Source organism: Manacus vitellinus, unplaced genomic scaffold (assembly GCF_001715985.3).
Source record: "Manacus vitellinus isolate BGI_N305 unplaced genomic scaffold, ASM171598v3 scaffold_48_pilon, whole genome shotgun sequence".
Taxonomy (NCBI): domain Eukaryota; kingdom Metazoa; phylum Chordata; class Aves; order Passeriformes; family Pipridae; genus Manacus; species Manacus vitellinus.
Window position 1 is genome coordinate 1,942,091 of NW_021940593.1, and position 18,576 is coordinate 1,960,666.

Consider the following 18,576-nt stretch of genomic DNA (forward strand, 5'->3'; position numbering starts at 1 on the left):
CTCTTGGGAATCTCGAGGCCCTCCAGTAATAATGCATGATAAATCAAGACAGTGCACATCACATTTAATACTCCAGTTGTTTCCTCCTTGAGTTTCTTTGGATATCATCTGAACTTGGCAGATAACTGCTGTTTGGGGGACTCAGGTGTTTGGGTTTGGATTCTTTTTTTTACTCTTGTCCTCTAACCACTTTTACTACTGTCCCTTAACCACAGGGCTTTAAAGTTCAGAAAAAATCCTTGGCTGTCCCTGTGAAGGTTTCTGACATGGGAATCTTCCCAAACTTCTTGTCTGTGACCATCTTGAACCTTCTCTTTTTTGAATGATTTTTTTGTTGTTGTTGTTAGTTGAGGGATTTCTGATTATTTTTGTAACATTTGGATGATCTCACCTTTTAGATTCTGTTAAACTGCTGATGGCCCCAGTTTGTTTGAAAATACAGTATTATGGGGCTCTTATGCCTTTTGCAAGTAGTTTCTTAAATTCTTGTGTACTGTTGGCCTCTTTTGATTTATTTTTTTTTTATTATTTATAGCTTGACAGATCTTTATTTTCTTGATGCTGTCTGTTTATTAGTAGGCCATATAAAAAAACCCAGGGGTAGAATAAAGATAGATAAAAAACCTCATTACAAATACTTTTAAAATAGTTACACTTGAATTTACAGTCCTGGACAGACACAAACCTGATATTAGCCACTGAAATTAATGTTTTGAAAGTAATGCTTAGATAGCCCATTGTTCTAATCAAGATTTTCTAGATCATTGAACTGATGGGAATTTGTAGCTAAATACCAGAAACTACAATTCGTGGAATGCTGAGTGAGCCATAATAACAATAAACTCTTCTACAGACACATATTTTTTGCAGTTTGCTAGTTTGGTTTGAGTTGAGAAAGTGAGAAAACTGAGAAGTTACTCCTGCCATGGCTCTCTACAAATCAGCTGTTGTTAGTATTAGAGGAGATGTGATTTATTCAAGGAAACAAGCTGTCTGATGCTCATTTTCTGTGTCCTGCTTGGCAGGGATGTGGTCTGGAGGTTCTGGTGCCTGTGAGGGGGGGGACAGTGGAACTGTCGTGTTCTTGGGACATAAGAGTGGGGAATTCTTGCAATAGATTTGAAAAGGACTTCAAATGCTGCTGGACTGGCTGTATCTTGGACAGCCAGGAAGGATGAGCAGTTCCATTCTGCTGTAAACAGCTTACTGTACTTCACGCTTTTATTTCATTTACTGAATTATCTTTATGGTTAAATCATGTTCTCCATAGGAGAAGTCTGGAAGGAAATGAATTTTAGCAGATGGAGAGGGTGGTTCATGGGGGTTTTGTTCACCTTTTTGGACAATGTTGTATTAGAGCATCCTTTTCTTGCCTTAGTGTTGTAACAGGTTAGTGTGTGTAGCTGAGCAGGCTTAGAGGAGCTTATCTGGGACAAAAGTGCTTGGAATATCATCCAAAGTACAGCCATTCTTTAAGTGCTGCAATACTTTGAGATTCAGAATTATTAGAAACATTTATGTGGTTGAGGAAGTAAATAAAAGCATTTTAATATTGTTTAACATGAAGAATGACTCAAATATTTTAATAGAGTAAAAATGAAAGAGAAAAGCTGTGTTCAGGTGAACAGCAGCAGGTGTGACCAGCACCCTGGTGTAGGTTATTAGGGAATTGGAGCTCAGCAGAGGTCTCCATACACAGACTCTGTACAGAGGCAAAATCTGCAGGTCAGAAAACTGGGAGCCACAGTGTGCTTAAGGAGTCTCCTGTTCCAGGAAATTACAGGGAACAGCTAAATAAATTCTCACTTTCAAATCAACTACTGATATCCTGCAAAGGAGACACAGTTATTTGACTAAAGAAATTCAGAATGGGCTGGAGGAAATACTGCAGTGGAACCACATGGAGGTGGAAAAAAAACTAAAAGTACCTTTTTGTTGGTTCTGTTATTTGGGGGGGTTATCCAGTAATTTATAGCAGTGTTTTTAACTCACAATTAAAATTTAGTGCTCTTTGCTAGTGGTGTCTGGATTAAATCATGTTGAAGTCAACACAACTCTTTCTGATGATTGTAATTGGAAAGTTATTTTCTCATCCCTGGGGGAATTCAGCATCTGGTACATGGAGCTTCTGCAGTTGGACTGAGCTACTTCCCAAGGCGTGTCCATGCTCATGTGGACAGGCTGGCTCATGGCTGGGGGCATTCTTACTCACTGTGGACTTATCCCTTGTTCTAGAGCTCCTGCTAAGGAGCTGGACAGCTGGAGGAGCTTTTATTGACAGTGTGCCTTTACTGATTGTTCATTGCAATCCATCCAGAAATGGTTTGAAAAAGCAGGAGATGCTGCAGTGCCAAAGTGCTGCTGATACAGGATAACAAAGAGCAAGGACAGACATCAGGAATTCTGATCCTGACTGAATGACCACTGAAAATAAAAGATAAAAATCACTCGGTAAAGTCCCACAAAAAGCAGTGTTCTAGTTCCCTGTACTCAGTGGTGGACACTGGGTTGTTACTGCTTGAGATGATGGTTTGTTAGACAAAGCTTCAGTGTCCAGCTGTGATGGAAACTGCAGAAGAAACTGGTGAGAACTACTGGGGAGGAACAGAGAAAACCTGGAACATAGCTGTGCCTCTGTGAGAGGTGCTGCCCCCCCGTTGGGATCCTGTCAGTCTGATCCCCCAGGAAAGCACAGCAGGACTGGGAAGGACAGATGGAGGTGCAGACTGGTCAGGCTGGCAGAGAGGGAAGGGAGAAGGCAGCTGCTGAAGTGTCCAGTGGCATGGAGCTGTGTTCTCCAGTCTCATCCTGGAGCTAAACTAGAGGGTGCTGGCAGGGGGTGAGCTCAGCACCAAGGAAGGGTCATGTTTTTTCTGTCACATGGTCTGTAATTAAGCTTTCCTGGGAACATAGTGGGTGGTTAAAATGCTGCATGGATTTAGAAGTGAGTGGAGAAATGCACAAAAGGCAAGTGCTTGGAAAGCAGGGGGAGAGCTGTCCCCTGAGCTGCTGGCAGGTGGCTGGAAGGCCTGGCTTTGCTGGGAAGCATCTCTGCATCCCAGTGCCTCTCTTGCTGCACATCAGAGGCAACTGCTGTTTGTCACTCTCAGGATCATGATAAAGCTGAACTGTGCTCTTCTGACCTCATCCTGTTACTGTATTCTTGAATTTTTAGCATCCTTTTCATTCTCCTTGTATGCAAGGTGTGAAAAATCTAACTTTTCCTCATGGGTATCCCACAGCTAAAGTGCTGGAGGAAATTCTACTGCGTAGGGCACCTCTTCAATAAACCTGCCATAGCATTTGGCTCGTGCTTTCTGGTAAGAAATTTTGGGAAGCTTAGGCCTTTGTGGCTTGTAGTGCAGAGGTTTAGCTGTGCTATGTTGCCAGAATAGCTGCTGATTGTGTCCCACCTGGCTGTGGGACACCTCGAAGGCTTGCTCATGTTCTCAGCTCCTGCCCTTCTGGGAATACCTGGGCTAGCTGAGAAAATGAATCACTTGAGTTGCTGCCTTCCCTTGGGTGTGCACATCAACAAGGACACCTGGACAGCCATGGGAATGCAGGATGTGGTACTGGTGGGGGCACAACTCCAGCACCATAGGGATGGGCAAAACAGGGGTTTGAGAGTGACCAAAACAACTGAGTGTCCTGCCCAAATCGGCACCTGCAAGGATGGTCCTGGTGGTGCTGTGTGTCCAGTATGTGTGTGTAAGGAGGCTCTTTGGAAGGAGCTGAGTCCTGTTTTGGTGTTCCCTTTTGCCTTAGACATGGCTGTGTTGGCACACAGGGGAGGGAGTGGCAGCAGGGAACTTCATGCCAGTTAGTGTGAGTGCAGAGCAGGGCTGGTGGGTACTGATGGAGCATGTGGAGGAGTTTGGTAGGTCCTGTTCCTTTCCTGAAGTGCAGCTGAAACAGTATTCATTGTTAATGTGGGGGTCTTGATGGATACTTAGTACTGATGACATCGGGTGGTTGCTGAAATGAGTTCAGGGGGAATGTGGCCCTACATACCTGCAAAAACCTGACCATGACACTACAGAATCATTTAGGCTGGACACAACCTCTAAGACTGAGTTCTGCCATTAACCTGTCGCTGCCAAGGCCACCACTAAACCACAGCCCTGAACAGCACACCTACAGTCTTTTAAATCCCTGCAGGGATGGGCACTCCACCACTGCCCTGGGCAGCCTGTGCTGGGGCTGGACAGTCCTTTCTGGGAAGAAATTTTTCCTAAGATCCAGCCTAAACCTTCCTTGGGGCAACTTGAGGCCGTTTCCTCTTGTCCTCTTGCTTGCTGCATGTAAGTGTTACATAATGCTGCACAGACTTGTTCAAGTCTGTTTTGTTGATCATGTTATTTTTCTGTGTGAGTCACTCAGAAGTCATGGTTAGCTTGTGTGGAAAAGTAATTGCAGAGGAAAAGTTTTATTTTCCCATTCTAAAAATGTAGCTTTTAAGTTCTTCTGCTTAACAAATGCTTACTTTCTCATTCCTTGTAAATGCATTAGGGACCAAAATTAAACAAACTGAAGTATTAAATGATTTACTTTATCACTGTTGTTAACTACATCACAGAAATCATGAGTAATACCCAAAACCTTTGGACTCGAGGTTTGCCAGCTGGTTTGTGCACTGTCCCCAGTCTGGAGTTCAGCTGTCCTGCTCAAAAGTGCTTTTTCTGTCCCCCGAGTGTGGCACTGCTGTGGGTTTAGTTATTGCACAGGAGGGGCTCAGTTCATTTACTGCCCTGGGAGGGAATCCTCAGTTCCTCTGGGGAAGCAGAGTGGCTCCAGCTCCACCTCAGGAACCACCCCAGCTCAGTGACAGGTGAGAGAAGGGCTGATCTCTGGGAACAAAAGGATCCAATGAGTGGATGATGTAACTGACCCAGAGACGTAAAATTCAAATACATGAACCTGCCTTTGTGGCCCAGAATGTGGTGGATTGTAAAATGGTTTTGGGTGCAATAAGAGTATTGCATTCTCTACAATATGCACAATGAAGCCAATTCCAGCTACATTTAACTGCAGGAAAGTGTGGTCTTAGTTTTAAGGAAACTATAAATTTCCTTTGTGTTCGTTTGTCACTTTTCCTGGACTGTGTTTTTCCAGTTTAGAGCTACATGAGAACTTAAAAAAGGCACCTGACATTGTACAGTACCAGACTGTGTTATTTGGGTTGGTCTAAAAATAAGAGAAAAAAAAGAGTAAAAGCATCACTTCACACTGAGTAACAAAATTAAATTGTCCTTCTGGCTAGAAGGAACTGCTGCCTCAGGAATGTAAACCTTTTACATGAATAACCTGTATTGTGGATCAGCCTTAACAGACTTGCTGCCAACTTCACTTAAATGTAAATGAGCTGGATTATTTTTCTTTCCTTATAAGACATACTGACCTGTCAGTCAGTAGGTTGGTCAGAACCAAGACTCCTTGTCAGGAATGGTGTATCAGAGCCACTCATTTTCTCATGAAGCCCAAGGCTGATTGTAAGAGTGCATGATCAGCTTTAGAAGGGTGATACTTTCTCTTGACACAAATCAACTCTAAGCTTGCTCTCCCTGCTCACCCTGCACAGGTGCCCTCTTCAGCTGTTCATCTGCTGCAGCCCTTTTCACTGGCAAATGAACTGCAGGTGTGCTTTGGTCCCTGCTTTCCAGGAGTTCAGATGATGTAGATATTCAGAGGTGATCAGGGCAGGGGTCACACATGAGTGACAGCTGCACATCTGGCAGCACAGCAGCTTTGACATCAGTCCAAAGGGGAATCTACCTGAACACTCGGATATCTGGAGGTATTCCAAGAGAAAGGGAACCACTGCCTTCCTGCTTTTCTCGTCCATGACTGGGGCTGTTCTGTGTGGGAGCTCTGTGGGTGGAGATGGAGCTGGCAGAGGCCTCTGCAGTGCAGGGGCTGGTGCTCACACAGCAAGAACCCTGCAGGTGCCCAGCTGAGGAGGAGGATGGAGCCTCTACTGCCTGAGGGGGTTGGAGCTTCACACTGGAGCACTGACACCTTTGCTGGAGGCCTTGAACAGGCCATGCTGGCTAAAACGTGTGGGAAGAATAAATAAATGTATTTTCAGAGACCGTGTTCCATAATACCTAGCCTTACTGCTTTTTTTGGCGGTCTTAAATGTGACTTCCAGTTTATGGCAAAGCCCTAAATATGTGGGAGTAGGATTGTCTAGTTCTTTGATAATTTCCCCCTTTTTATCCAGTGGTGCATTGTACTGTTCCACACTGGTTAGTCTCTGTGTTTGAAGGTTGCCAGAGATGGCTTTGTACATCATGCAGGTCAGTAACAGCTTCACCACTCTGAGAGCTTTAATGGAGGTAGTCTAGGGATATGTTGTGAAAAATCCCATTGTTTCCTTCACTAAGAACACAAACTGTTTTCATTGCTTTCTTATATTTGCAAGGTGAGGACCATCTTGGGTACTGATCTCTTAACACTGGTAGCTGTCCTAACACGTGTGCCCTACTGGTGTGCTTTCACACACCTGCCTTCTGGGGTTGGGCACTGTACTTTCTGCCTTATTTTCAGGGTAACTGTTGGGTTCTTAGTGGATCTCTTGTCTCAGGATTGTTTCCTTCCAGAGGTTATTTGCCCTTTAATGCATCTCCTTTATTGCATGTGTACAAGATCTAAAACACTCCTCCCCCTGTCAAATACGCTGCTGTCTCTCCTGCAGGTAAGAAAGCAGCACAAAACCCTGTTCTGCCCCGGGCTGAGTGTGATGCAGTCCTGGTCCCGCCTGCGATGGGCACTCTTTGGGCAGCAGTATCCCTTGCTTTTGGGGCCTCACCCATCCCCGAGAGGAGCAGCTGAGGAGGTGTCTGTTCCCAGAGTAACCCCGTGGTTGTTGCAGGTGATCCGCAGGAGCAGCGACGAGGAGAAGCTGCTGTGCCTGGTGCGGCAGCGGGCGGGCCACCACTGCCAGACGGCCGTGATCGTGATCCTGATCCTGGCCTGGGAGGGGATCCCCCACCTGCTGGCAGACACCCTGTACAAGGAGCTGACGCAGAGCCTGCGCAAGTACGGCTGCCCCACGAGCCGCCGGTGCGCGCTCAACGAGGAGTGAGTCCCTTCTTCCTTCGGGGCTGCCTGGGCTCTGCGGGGACAGCCTGCCAACGCAGCACTTCAGCTGGACAGGATGCACACAGCCCAGCCACCGGCTGGCACTTGTGTCACGCCTCGTTCCTGCTCTGTGGGAGCTGTACGGGCCGTGCCCAGGGAGGGGGTGGCCGTGAGCTCCTCTCCTGGCTCTGTGCACGCTGCCCCGGCTGCCCTCTGCACACCCACCAGGCTCAAAGAGCTGCCACCAACGTGGGATTGCACTCGTTAAAACAGACGGGATCCTGAACCCAGGATCTCCCTCTCTGTGCCTGAGAGGAATTGAGTTTGTTTAATAAGAATATATTGTAAGTGCAGTGCTGCCTTTGTGCTGATCTCTGTGGAGCTCACATTTCACAGACTCATAGCTGTACAGGGACCTGAATCTAATGCTCGTGTTCTTAGAGTTCACTTTGAAAGTCAGATCAATTTGGAGTTAATGGTATTGCTGCACATAACACAATAACTATTGGATTTAAGGGTAACCTTTAGTTGCAGGGCTACTTTCCTGGATAAAAGGGTTATCCAACTGGAGAATTCAAAATGAAAGTAGCACGGGTGTATTTATAGAGCTGTGACTGAGTATTTATTTCCCAGAATTAGGTCTTGGGGGCGCTGAGTCTGTCTTCCTGGGGAGAAAAGTCAGCCCTCTACACATGAATACTTCCTTAACAGAAAATATCTGGTTAAGCCATGTATTTTATAAATTCCTTTGTTTTATGCTCTGTATTATAAAAGAAACAGCAAATAGCATTGACCTAAAAATCCCCAGACCCAAGAGCTGTGTTGCCAGCTGACCTGACTGTCTTTATTTCCTTTCCTAGTCGTACTTGTGCATGTCAAGGACTTGACCCAGAAACTTGTGGAGCATCGTTCTCATTTGGCTGTTCATGGAGTATGTATTTCAATGGCTGTAAGTTTGCCAGGAGCAAAAACCCCAGGAAGTTTAGGCTTCTCACTGATGACCCTAAGCAAGTAAGATTTCTTTTTTTTTTTTCCCCCTCCAAACACATCTTCTGGTGATTTTCAGAACTGGGAGTGAAATCTCTGGATTTTCACCCCCTTTTCTCTCATACACGTGTGCAGAGCTTATCACAGACACACAGCCAGTGCAGTTTTTTTAACTGTAGTATTTAGAATCGTTATTCCACTGGGTGAAAACTCAGTGTCACTTATGTATTTAAATACCCTAAAATTATCCTTAAATGCTTTTCTGCATGTTTAGCTCCCTGTGTAACCTGTGTGAAATGTTCACTCTTGGAAGTGTAAAACACAGCTCGAGGGTTTCCCTAAGGACCAAGCCTGTAGCTCAGACCTTCAGGGCTTCTGCCTTGGCACAGAAAATGTGCAACCCCAAGGTACAACTGCTTTCCCACTTTTGTAGGACCAGCTGACAGCCTGGGCTTCCTCTGTCACCAAGAATAAACTATTTTTTTTCTGTGGCCAGCATGTTTTTTAAATGGTTTTGAAGGAATGGATACACTGAAACACTATGCAGTGAAGTGATTCTGCTAATTGCTGGTTAGGAGTGTCGGTGATGTCACAAAGGTTATTAAGGAAATTAATGATGGATTATGGGAAGTAACGAACATCTAAAAAACCCAACCCCATTAGTGTTTTACTCTGAAAATATTTTCATGGAGAGGGAATAAAGGTGTTGTGAGCTGAAGGCAGAAGAGGCCAAACCCAGCCTTGCTTGTCTCAAGAGGAAATTGTTTTATAAACTTTGTTTATAGAAAAATGTGTTTATTTGGCTTCTTTTATTTTAGGAATCCTGTTCCTTCTCTGTCCTTTGCCATTCCCTGTGTGTTCAGGTTCTCCCTCTGTCTAATGCTGGGCATGGAGCATTCTGTGCAGGCATGTCCTCTGTAGGTTTGGGATGCTTTGAATTAGCTGGGGAACCCCCCAAGGCAGAACTTCTCTGTGTGTCTAAAGAAACACAGAGCTGAGGCAGCTCCAGGAGGTCTGTGGTCAGAGCAGGCTCAGTGGCACACTTGTTTTTGGCATTATTTTTTCTAGCAGGTACTTCTTTTGGCTAAATACTGGCTATTGATGATTTTGCAGATGACATAAAGCTAGGAAGTATTAATAAAATTAAATTTTCAATTAAGAAAGCAAATCGAGAAAAAGATAGTTGAAAGTCAGAAAGACTTGGATCATTTGAAGCACTGTATGGAGTGAGATGAGTTAAGGGTATAATATCCTTAGGTAAGAATGGTACTTAGGATAGATAATGAAGGATATGTTACCTTCAGTGCAGTTCAGAAACCCTCGTGGCAGCGTTTCCAGCTGATGAACTGGCTGTGGTGTGAGTTAAAAATACAGTATTGTCTTGTAAGGGAACACTGCATGGAAAAAAGTGAGTCTTCTGTACACTGTTGTTTACAGGGTATGGGGTCAAGTGGGTTTGGGTTTTTTTGAACAAAATCAGCTGTTGGTTTTTGCATTTCCACACAATGCAAAACTGAAGACACAGGTGGTTGTGTCTCAGAGCCTGGTCCTTGGAGGAAAACAAAGTGTGTCTGTCACCAGTTGGTTGGTGATTTTTCTGGAAAAGCAAAAACTTAGGATAAGAATGTGGAGATTGTGTCTATAAATAAGAATTTAAATGTGATGCTGCCATACAAGCCCACCTAGCTAATTCTGAGTTTATATGGCTTTGCCTAAGGAAAGGAATATTATTTCCAAATCTTGTAGTTATTTCCATAAGTTTTGCACCTCCAAAGAACAAAAGAGTTAACAACTGTTCCTGGTGAAAGTTCTGTTGCAGTATGAGAAATGTACCTCTGAGAAAAGACCTAAGAGCTGAAATGAGTGTTAAATGCAACTGGCAGTTTCTCCTACAGTTAAAGGAAATGTATTGGAAACCTGGGCTTCTTTTAGCAGAGCTGTGTCAATGTGGATTAAGGCCCATAAACAAAACACTAAAAGAAGACCTGAGGCTCCATCCCCGCTCACAATGGGGTATGAGTTTTGTGTAGAACATACCTCCCTCCTTGACACGTATCAGAACTGATGCAGAAATGAGTTCCCCTGTCTTGGGTTTCTTTGCCCCAGCAGATACCCTCCACTGTTATTTGGTTGATTTATATCTAACTATTTTGGTGTTTTGGTCATGCAAAAGTAGACATTTATGGCTAGTGACAAAGGGCAGCAGGACAAAAGTCAGATTAATAAAACAGGAGGCAGAGGCTGAGCTGTCAGGCATCTCTCAGCTGGCTGAGATGCTTTCAAAGCCACCTCCAGCACTGAATGTTGCCTTTCTCTGCAGGAGGAACTTCTGGAAAATAATTTGCAAACGTTGGCTACTGATGTGGCTCCAGTGTATAAGAAGCTTGCTCCGGAAGCTTTCCAGAACCAGGTAGGTGTGTGACACTCAGCTCTGAGCAGCAGCTTGGTCCCAAACCAAGGAGCAGCCCCAGGCCTTGCGGTGCTGTGGAGCTGCTGCTTCCAGGGGCATTTGGCAGGTTTTAATGTACTGCACCTCCAGATTTGAACTGGGAGTTCAGTTGTGGCCTGAGCTGGGCACAGGTGACAAAGGCTCAGAGATAATACTGTAAATAAATTGGTTTCACTGTTTCAAGACACTTAGAGTCTGGCTGACCTGATTATCTCGCTGACATCCAGCCAGAAGTGTTCCATGTTTGATAGGGAAATACGTGCTTTTTGATCACTGTGGCTTCTTGGCTGCCTTCACTCTGTCACAAGGGGGGTGGTGGCCCTGGGGCTCCCATTCCCTCCCTTTGAGTCCCAAGTAGCTGTAGTGCACTGTCCTTGCAGGTGGAGAACGAGCACATGGGCCCCGACTGCCGGCTGGGCTGCCAGGCGGGCCGGCCCTTCTCCGGGGTCACGGCCTGCATCGACTTCTGTGCCCACGCACACAAGGACACCCACAACATGCACAACGGCAGCACCGTGGTACGTAGGGCTGGGCAGGGCCGGGCACCGCTGTAGGGGCGGGCTCAGGGGTCACTGTAGGGATGGGGCTGGCTCAGGGGTCACTGTACAGACAGGGTGGGCTCAGGGGTCACTGTAGGGATGGGCAGGGCTGGGCACCGAGCCTGGCACTGCTGTAGGGATGGGCGGGCTCAGGGGTCACTGTACAGACTGGGGTTGTCTCAGGGGTCACTGTACAGACAGGGAGGGCTCAGGGGTCACTGTACAGACTGGGAGGGCTCAGGGGTCACTGTACAGACTGGGAGGGCTCAGGGGTCACTGTACAGACTGGGGGGGCTCAGGGGTCACTGTACAGACAGGGTGGGCTCAGGGGTCACTGTATGGATGGGCAGGGCTGGGCACCGAGCCTGGCACCGCTGTAGGGATGGAGCGGGCTCAGGGGTCACTGTACAGACTGGGGCTGGCTCAGGGATCACTGTATGGATGGGCTGGCTCAGGGGTCACTGTATGGATGGGTTGGCTCAGGGATCACTGTACAGACTGGGGTTGGTTTAGGGATCACTGTATGGATGGGTTGGCTCAGGGGTCACTGTACAGACTGGGGTTGGTTTAGGGATCATTGTATGGATGGGTTGGCTCAGGGGTCACTGTACAGACTGGGGTTGGCTCAGGGATCACTGTATGGATGGGGTTGGCTCAGGGGTCACTTTACAGACTGGGGTTGACTCAGGGATCACTGTATGGATGGGGTTGGCTCAGGGATCACTGTATGGATGGGGTTGGCTCAGGGGTCACTGTATGGATGGGCTGGCTCAGGGGTCACTGTATGGACTGGGGCTGGCTCAGGGGTCACTGTATGGATGGGCTGGCTCAGGGGTCACTGTACGGACAGGGGTTGGCTCAGGGATCACTGTACGGACTGGGGTTGGCTCAGGGACTGTCCCACAGAGCCAGGGATCACTGTGATCACTGAATCTGAGCACGGAAGGGAAACCCACAGATGGGTGTGGCTGTTGTACAAACACCTCGCTGGACTGCCAGTGAGAAAGTGGGTTGGGAATTACTCAAATCAGTGATCATTTAGAAATACAGAAAGCCAAGCTCAAAGCAGCAAAGATAAAACTGGCAGTGTTCTCTGAGCAGCTGGAGCATTGCAGGGCTCTAAAAGTGAGGGTGACTTCTTGTACAGCAGTGCAGGTAATACTCAAGTAACTTCTCTATCAAAGGATGGATATCTAGAAAAAAATCTATCTAAAATCTCTGCCTACTTTAGAAACAGTCTTTTTTAAAATTTGGAAATACAATTTGACTTAGTGTTGCTGTGATGCAATAAAATGTTGCATTTACACCTATAGTTAACATTCAGCTTTTGAATGTAAGAGCAGTGAAATGACTGGCCAGTTGTTTAATGTTAATTGTGTGCTTGTAAGGTGAGCAAATGGCTGTTCCTTTAAAGTATGGAAGCAGGTCTGGGAATTCACCAGGAATGTCAGTCCTCAAGAGACTATTATTTTTGCCAGCATTCTTCTGTGTGGATACTCTATATAAGAATGTTGAAGTACACATTGCAAAATTGTTTCCGGAGTGTAGGAATTGAATGCCCTTGAAGATCCTAAACTTGAAAATGAGGCCTCCTTGTCAGACAAACTGCATGGTATACTCTTTGATGAAATTTAGCTCAGGTGCTCTGAAAATAATAGTTTAAGGGCTCCATTCATTGCCCATTAAATTAAAAGACAAAATGAAATGGAAACCAAGTCTTCTACTCATTCTGCCATACCGGATCCCAGAGAAGTCGTAAGTTATGGCCAGAAGCAGCTGGAGGAACAATTAAACCTTTTGTATTGGGGAACAAATACATTTATCTGTAATCACTTGATGTCACTGCAGCTTCAGATTATCCTTGGTGTTGATACTTTATGGATTGTACAGGGTGTGTTTGCAAGTAATTCTGTCTCAGAATCAGGGAACATTACAACTGTGTAAGGTCTTTGTATGGGCCAGAACTTACCACTGTCTTACTATCAAGTTCTGCCAAATTTTGTCAGTCTAGCAGAACATTACTACATCATTTTAACTGCTGAAAACTATGCCTTGCAATCTGGTTTTCATTGGGTAGCTCACTCACAAATAACTGCTGCATCCCTGTGTTCTCTTTATTTAGGTGTGATTGCTCTTTATTTCAATGTACTTGCAGCAAGGGGCTATTTGTAAATAGGAAAAAGCTGTAAGTATTAACACCCAATTTACCTGCTTGAACTGGGACACTGAAGGTGAATCAGAGCTGGAGATCCCCTGTGATCTGTGGGAGCTGGGGCTGTGGGGACAAGACACAGCATCTGTTCTCTGTCTGGGTCACAGTTACAGTCACATGGACTGGGAGCCTAAAGCAAAAAATGTTGATTTTTTTTGCAGACAGGGTGGCAGAAAACACTGGGCTTGCTTCAGTCTAGATTGTTGTGATGATAATCAAAATTAGGGTTGCTAATTTTGGCTTATAACCAAATCTGGTAATGCCATAGGAAATGTAGTGGTAAGAACACAAAAAGAAATTAGTATGTGTGATCCCAGCACCTGTCTGGTCACCTCCTGCAGTCCTGTCTAGTTCAGAAGCTGCTCTGGGGCTGCTGAGTCAGTTTAAAATATGTGATGATTTCTTATAAATCACTGGCCATAATGATGGAGGGGTCACTTACATAACTGTGACATATTTTGTCTGTAAAATGCAGTGTGTGCAAGTACAACACCTGAGGTGACAGCTCTCACACAGACTGCTCTGATAATCTGGCAATGGACAGAAGGAGAATGATTTGCACTACCTTAAAAACCTCAAGCATCCATGGCTTTACTGGTTTTGTCTTGTAATTTGATTGATTTTTTTTCACTGCTCATCACACCTTACATTTTAAAATCTCTACACAAGTGCACTTGTCAACTTGGTAAGATTTCTTCCCTTCCTCCTTACTCCAACACAAAATGGTTAATTTATAAAATCTAAAGCTCCTCTGGGCTAAAAAGGTTCAAGTAAATACCTTGTGAAATGGGTGAATGCTGCTGGTTCTGCTGGTGGAAGTGACACCTTTTTGTGTTCTCCCCTTGTCATTGGTGCCCACAGGTATGGAAGGAATGCTGTGCAGGGCACCCAAAGTAAAGGAAAACCACAATCTATTCAGATTACTTAAACCAGAGACAGCAAAACACTTGGGTGAGGTTAATGATAACGAATGAGTTTACACTTAGAAGAATATATTATCTAATGAGCTGTCAGTAATAACTTCTCACCACTGCCTCTGCCAGAACTTCAGAAAAGCATTCTTGGATTTTTCTAGGTATGTATTTGATCAGCTGCATTTTTTGTATGTGACTCTGAAAATAAATCAGGCTGTCATTTAGCAGTGGGAGAGTTTTGGAAATGCCTTCTGTAAAACAAGAGAAAACAGTGCATCTTAACTTACCCAGATTGAGGATTACTGTTAACTGGTAATTATCACTGGAGATCTGAGAGACGGAACTTTGTCCCTGGCCAGCAGAGTCTTGCCCTGAATTTAGCAGAGCTGCTTTTGGTAGAAAGCTGAAAATACAAACTGCTGTTCCCTGCTTGCTCTGTAGTAGAAAGAATACACCTGACATTTCTATAGAAATGTAAACTAATGTGCTGAGAGAGGTCAAAGTAATTTTTGCCAATGAATTGTTATTAAGAACTTTAAGGCAATAAATACACCATTCATTTTTACTCAGACACTTGTGTCATCTCTGTGTTCTCTAAGGGCCCAGCTGTATGTGACAGCTGCAGTGTCAGGGGCAGTGTTCCTTGGGGGATAGAAGCTAAAGGAGCAACACAGAGAGAAGCTTTACAGTTATTAATGGAGTCTGTGAAATGGAAGTTCTGCTGTGTCTTTACTGGATTAGCTGGGAAGGATCACACTCCTCATGCCCCTCAGTCACTGCTGTGGCACAAAGGCTGTGCAGGCCCTGGCTGGGACTGTTCTCACCCGACAGGGATGTGGGCTGGGGCTGAGCAATGGGAGACCAGTGCAGTTGTGTGGAATCCCTGGAGCCACACAGACTGCAGAGGCATTAGGAAGAAGGGCAGGAAGGTAAATCTATGCTTCAAGGGCAGCTACAATATGTAGTTTATATGTAGTGTCAATCAGCAATCCATCCACTAAGTGCTCCCAGTTTGGATAAAATCTCAAAGCCTCTGCTGTTCCCATCCCTTCTTGTACTTGTGTAGGACAGCCTGCTGTGTCACAGCACGTGGCTCCAGGCCTTTGCAGGAGCTGACAGGATGTCTGCATGGTTACACCACATTGCCATTGCCTCGGGAGCTGCAGGAGAACCAGAGGCTTAGGCTGGGGCTTCAGGTTATAACAAAGAGGAGAGAAGATAAACCCTCTGGGCTGTAAAGGGTTTTCTAGTTTTGTTATTGTGAAAATGGAGAAACATTTCACGTTCACGTTGGTAACCTGTGAGTGCCCGGAGAGCGGCTCGTGTGCTGTACCTGTGCCACCACCTGGGAGGCAGGGAGTGCTCAAAGGAAAACAGCTGGGGATCCCACCTCCAATCCTGGCCTGCACACACCTGTCCAGGGTGGATCAGGCCAGCAGAACCCCACGGTTTGTCTCGGCTGCAGAGAAAGCCCAGAGGTCTGTGTGTGTCCTGGCAGGCAAGGATGGAGCAGCACCTGGGCCCAGGGACACCCACTCTGCTCTCCAGCTGCACAGGGGAGGTGTGGGTAGGAAACTTGGTTCCATCTTTAAGGTTTAGAAAGGCTGTTTGACTGCTCTGCTGAAACCTGAATTTAAAACATCTGTTCTTACAACACAGTGGAAAAGGCTCCATCATTTCTACATGCGAGGTTCAGGAGGACAAAGGCAGATCAAAGAGTCCCACAATAATGCACTGGGAGCTGTGTGGCTACAGATGTTTCTCTGGAGATCTCTGGAGGGAATTGCATTGAGTTCCTCATGCATTTCAAGTTTAAAAGAAATTAATAATAAAGTCTTACAAATACGCAAGTTTCACCATGACATCACTAAACCCAAAACAGGTAATGGGTTTGATCGCCACACACACTGGAAACTGGAAACCTAAATAAACCACTTGGCCAGCATTTTCTGTGGCCTTTGAGCATCCTGGATGATTTAGCTGCGTGTTCTGGAAAAAGCAGAGTAGCAGGATATGCAGCTTCACCCTGTAAATGGCCTTTAACAGAGCTGATGGTTTTCTCATGTTCGGGTTTAATTTTGGGCAGTTTGCAGCACAGTTTCAGTACCAATGGAAAGTGTTGCTTTTGACTTCTCAGCAAAAAAGCTTCTCTCTAAGTTTCTTAATGGAATATTTTGCACAGATTTGAATTCTGGAATGTTTTTTCTAAGCAAGTATTTCTCATTCAGTGGTTTACCACCTTCAGCTGTAAGATGCTGGCTTATATGTACAGCCTTCATTTGTAGCTGGTTTCCCCATAACATTAATTTTTCAATTACCCATTTGCCATTTTGTCCTCACTTTTATGTTAAAATGTATTACGAGGGCACCTTGAAATTCTACATATAATAAAATAATAAAATAGCTCTTTTGGTATTTAGGTTGTAGGTGTACTGGTCTTCAGGGTTTTAACAGTTTTGGATATACATTAATTTCTTGATGTGTTCTAACTCGGTATTTAATATAGGGTGTGTTGGAGTTGACTATACTTTCACCATAGTTCTGTCAATATATTACAGCCCTCATCTTGTTTAGTTCCTCAAAACAGTTCTCCAGCTTTCCTGTTCCAAGGAAGGTGTTGGCTTTTGCATGGAAATTTAGAACAGCAAACTGGATGAGGGTCTCAGTTTTCAAAATAATTGAGACCAGATTGAATCTTCAGGACTTGTGCATGGGCTAGGCACGGGCTGGACATGGTATTCTAAAAAACAAGTGGGAATTGCCCAGTTCCTGATGAGAACAAGTGGGACCCAGGCCCCTCAGTGCTCATTTCATCACTTCTTTTGATTGCAATTTAGAGGGGGAGGCTGTGCTGGGCTTTCTGAAACACCAGTCATATGGAATTGTGCTCTCTGTATGTCTGACCTTCCCTCACCTTTCCCAAGTAACTTGGAATCTGCTGGCAAATTTCAGCCAGATTTCACTGAACTTTGCAGAAACCGAATTGTCTCTGGAGATTTTCCCTCTTGTTCCAAGTTGTAAAATTTCCCTGCTGAGTGCTCAGGTTTGGATCCAGGTCAGCTCCCCCCAGAGGAGCTGCAGGCATCCTGTTCCTGCCGTGCCCAGCCGAGGTGGGAGCAGGGATGAGGTGCTGGGCTGGGGTGTGGGGGAGTCTGGAGGTGCAGCTCCGTTCACTGCTCATGGAACAATGGTTGTTTTCTCTGACTCTCCCGTAGTGCAGAGGCTGCCCCGGAGGTGAGTACGCATGGAGCAGCACCTCAGCCATGCTACAGCTGCCCCCAGAGCCCTCCCTCACCCTGCCAGCTGCCTCCCAAAAGCTCTTCCCCCTTGTCTGCCCCTCAGAGCCCCTCCTGCTGCTGCTCTGCCACTGCCAAGCTTTGCATAGAGCCATTGATGCAGCCCCAGCCACCCCCTTATTGATCCAGGGTTTTTAGTTTGGGATTCTGCAACTTCAGTGTTCTAGAAATAACTGTGTGATGCCTTTATGCAAAAGCTGTGCTGTAAAATTAAAAATGTTTTGTTTTTTCCCCTCCTAAATAATAACAATATAATTCTCCTCCCCTGGAATGTTAGGCATGGTGACAAGATCCTGGGAAATTGGACTGACTGTTCAGGATAGGCATGGCATTCAGCCAACACAGTGATGGAATGATATGTTTCCACTTAGGGAGTATCATCCCATCCTTGGATGGATGGTGCTCCTATTCCTTTGTGTGTGTAGTTAGTAACTCCTGTGAAGCAGCAGCTCACCTGAAGTGTGAGATGATGTAGTGGTCCCTCAGGAGTGCCACTGGTAAACCCAGGAAAGGGTGACTATTTGTACGTGTGCTAAGGCACACAGAGCTGTCACCATCCCTTGGGAGTGACACCAGGAATCCTGCTGGTTTGAGTGCTGCTTTCAAGGGGAAGGGTTAGTGTTAGTCACAGCTGGAACTCCAGCACTGCTGGAAGTGTTCAGCTTACAACTGTGATAAGGAAACTGTTGCAATAAGTTGGAATATTTATACCCATTTCTCATGTGCCCTTATCAAACTGGATGTAACCAGCACTGTCCTGGGCTCCAGGATCTCACAACCCAGAATGACAGGAAGGAGGGCAGTGGCCTAACAGAATATTTCCTGAGTCTTGTGGCTTAATTACAGTGGGATGTTAATTTAAGGAAGTGTTGAGAGAGGGAGTGAGTTAGAGCTGAGATTTGCTAAAAGTGTAGAGCAGTATAAGTAACTGTTTGCAGTGGGTTTTTTCAGTTGCCAGCCAAAACCAAAACCAATTGTAGATCATAGAAACTTCTTTTTCAGTCCAAAAATAATAATTTTTTGTATTTTACAGTCCTTAAAAATGAATCTGATCATCAAAGATGTATTTATGTATTTAAAAAATAATTGGAATGCT

General features: G+C 45.4%; 1 protein-coding gene across 1 annotated transcript in view; it reads left to right on the forward strand.

Moving 5' to 3' along the window:
* Positions 1–18,576, forward strand: part of TET1 (tet methylcytosine dioxygenase 1) — a 56,925-nt gene that overhangs the window by 29,471 nt on the left and 8,878 nt on the right. The window contains exons 6-9 of the mRNA XM_018079911.2: positions 6,875–7,083; positions 7,944–8,094; positions 10,391–10,480; positions 10,900–11,037. Coding sequence (XP_017935400.2) covers positions 6,875–7,083; positions 7,944–8,094; positions 10,391–10,480; positions 10,900–11,037 — 588 coding nt within the window. The remainder of the gene's footprint in view (positions 1–6,874; positions 7,084–7,943; positions 8,095–10,390; positions 10,481–10,899; positions 11,038–18,576) is intronic.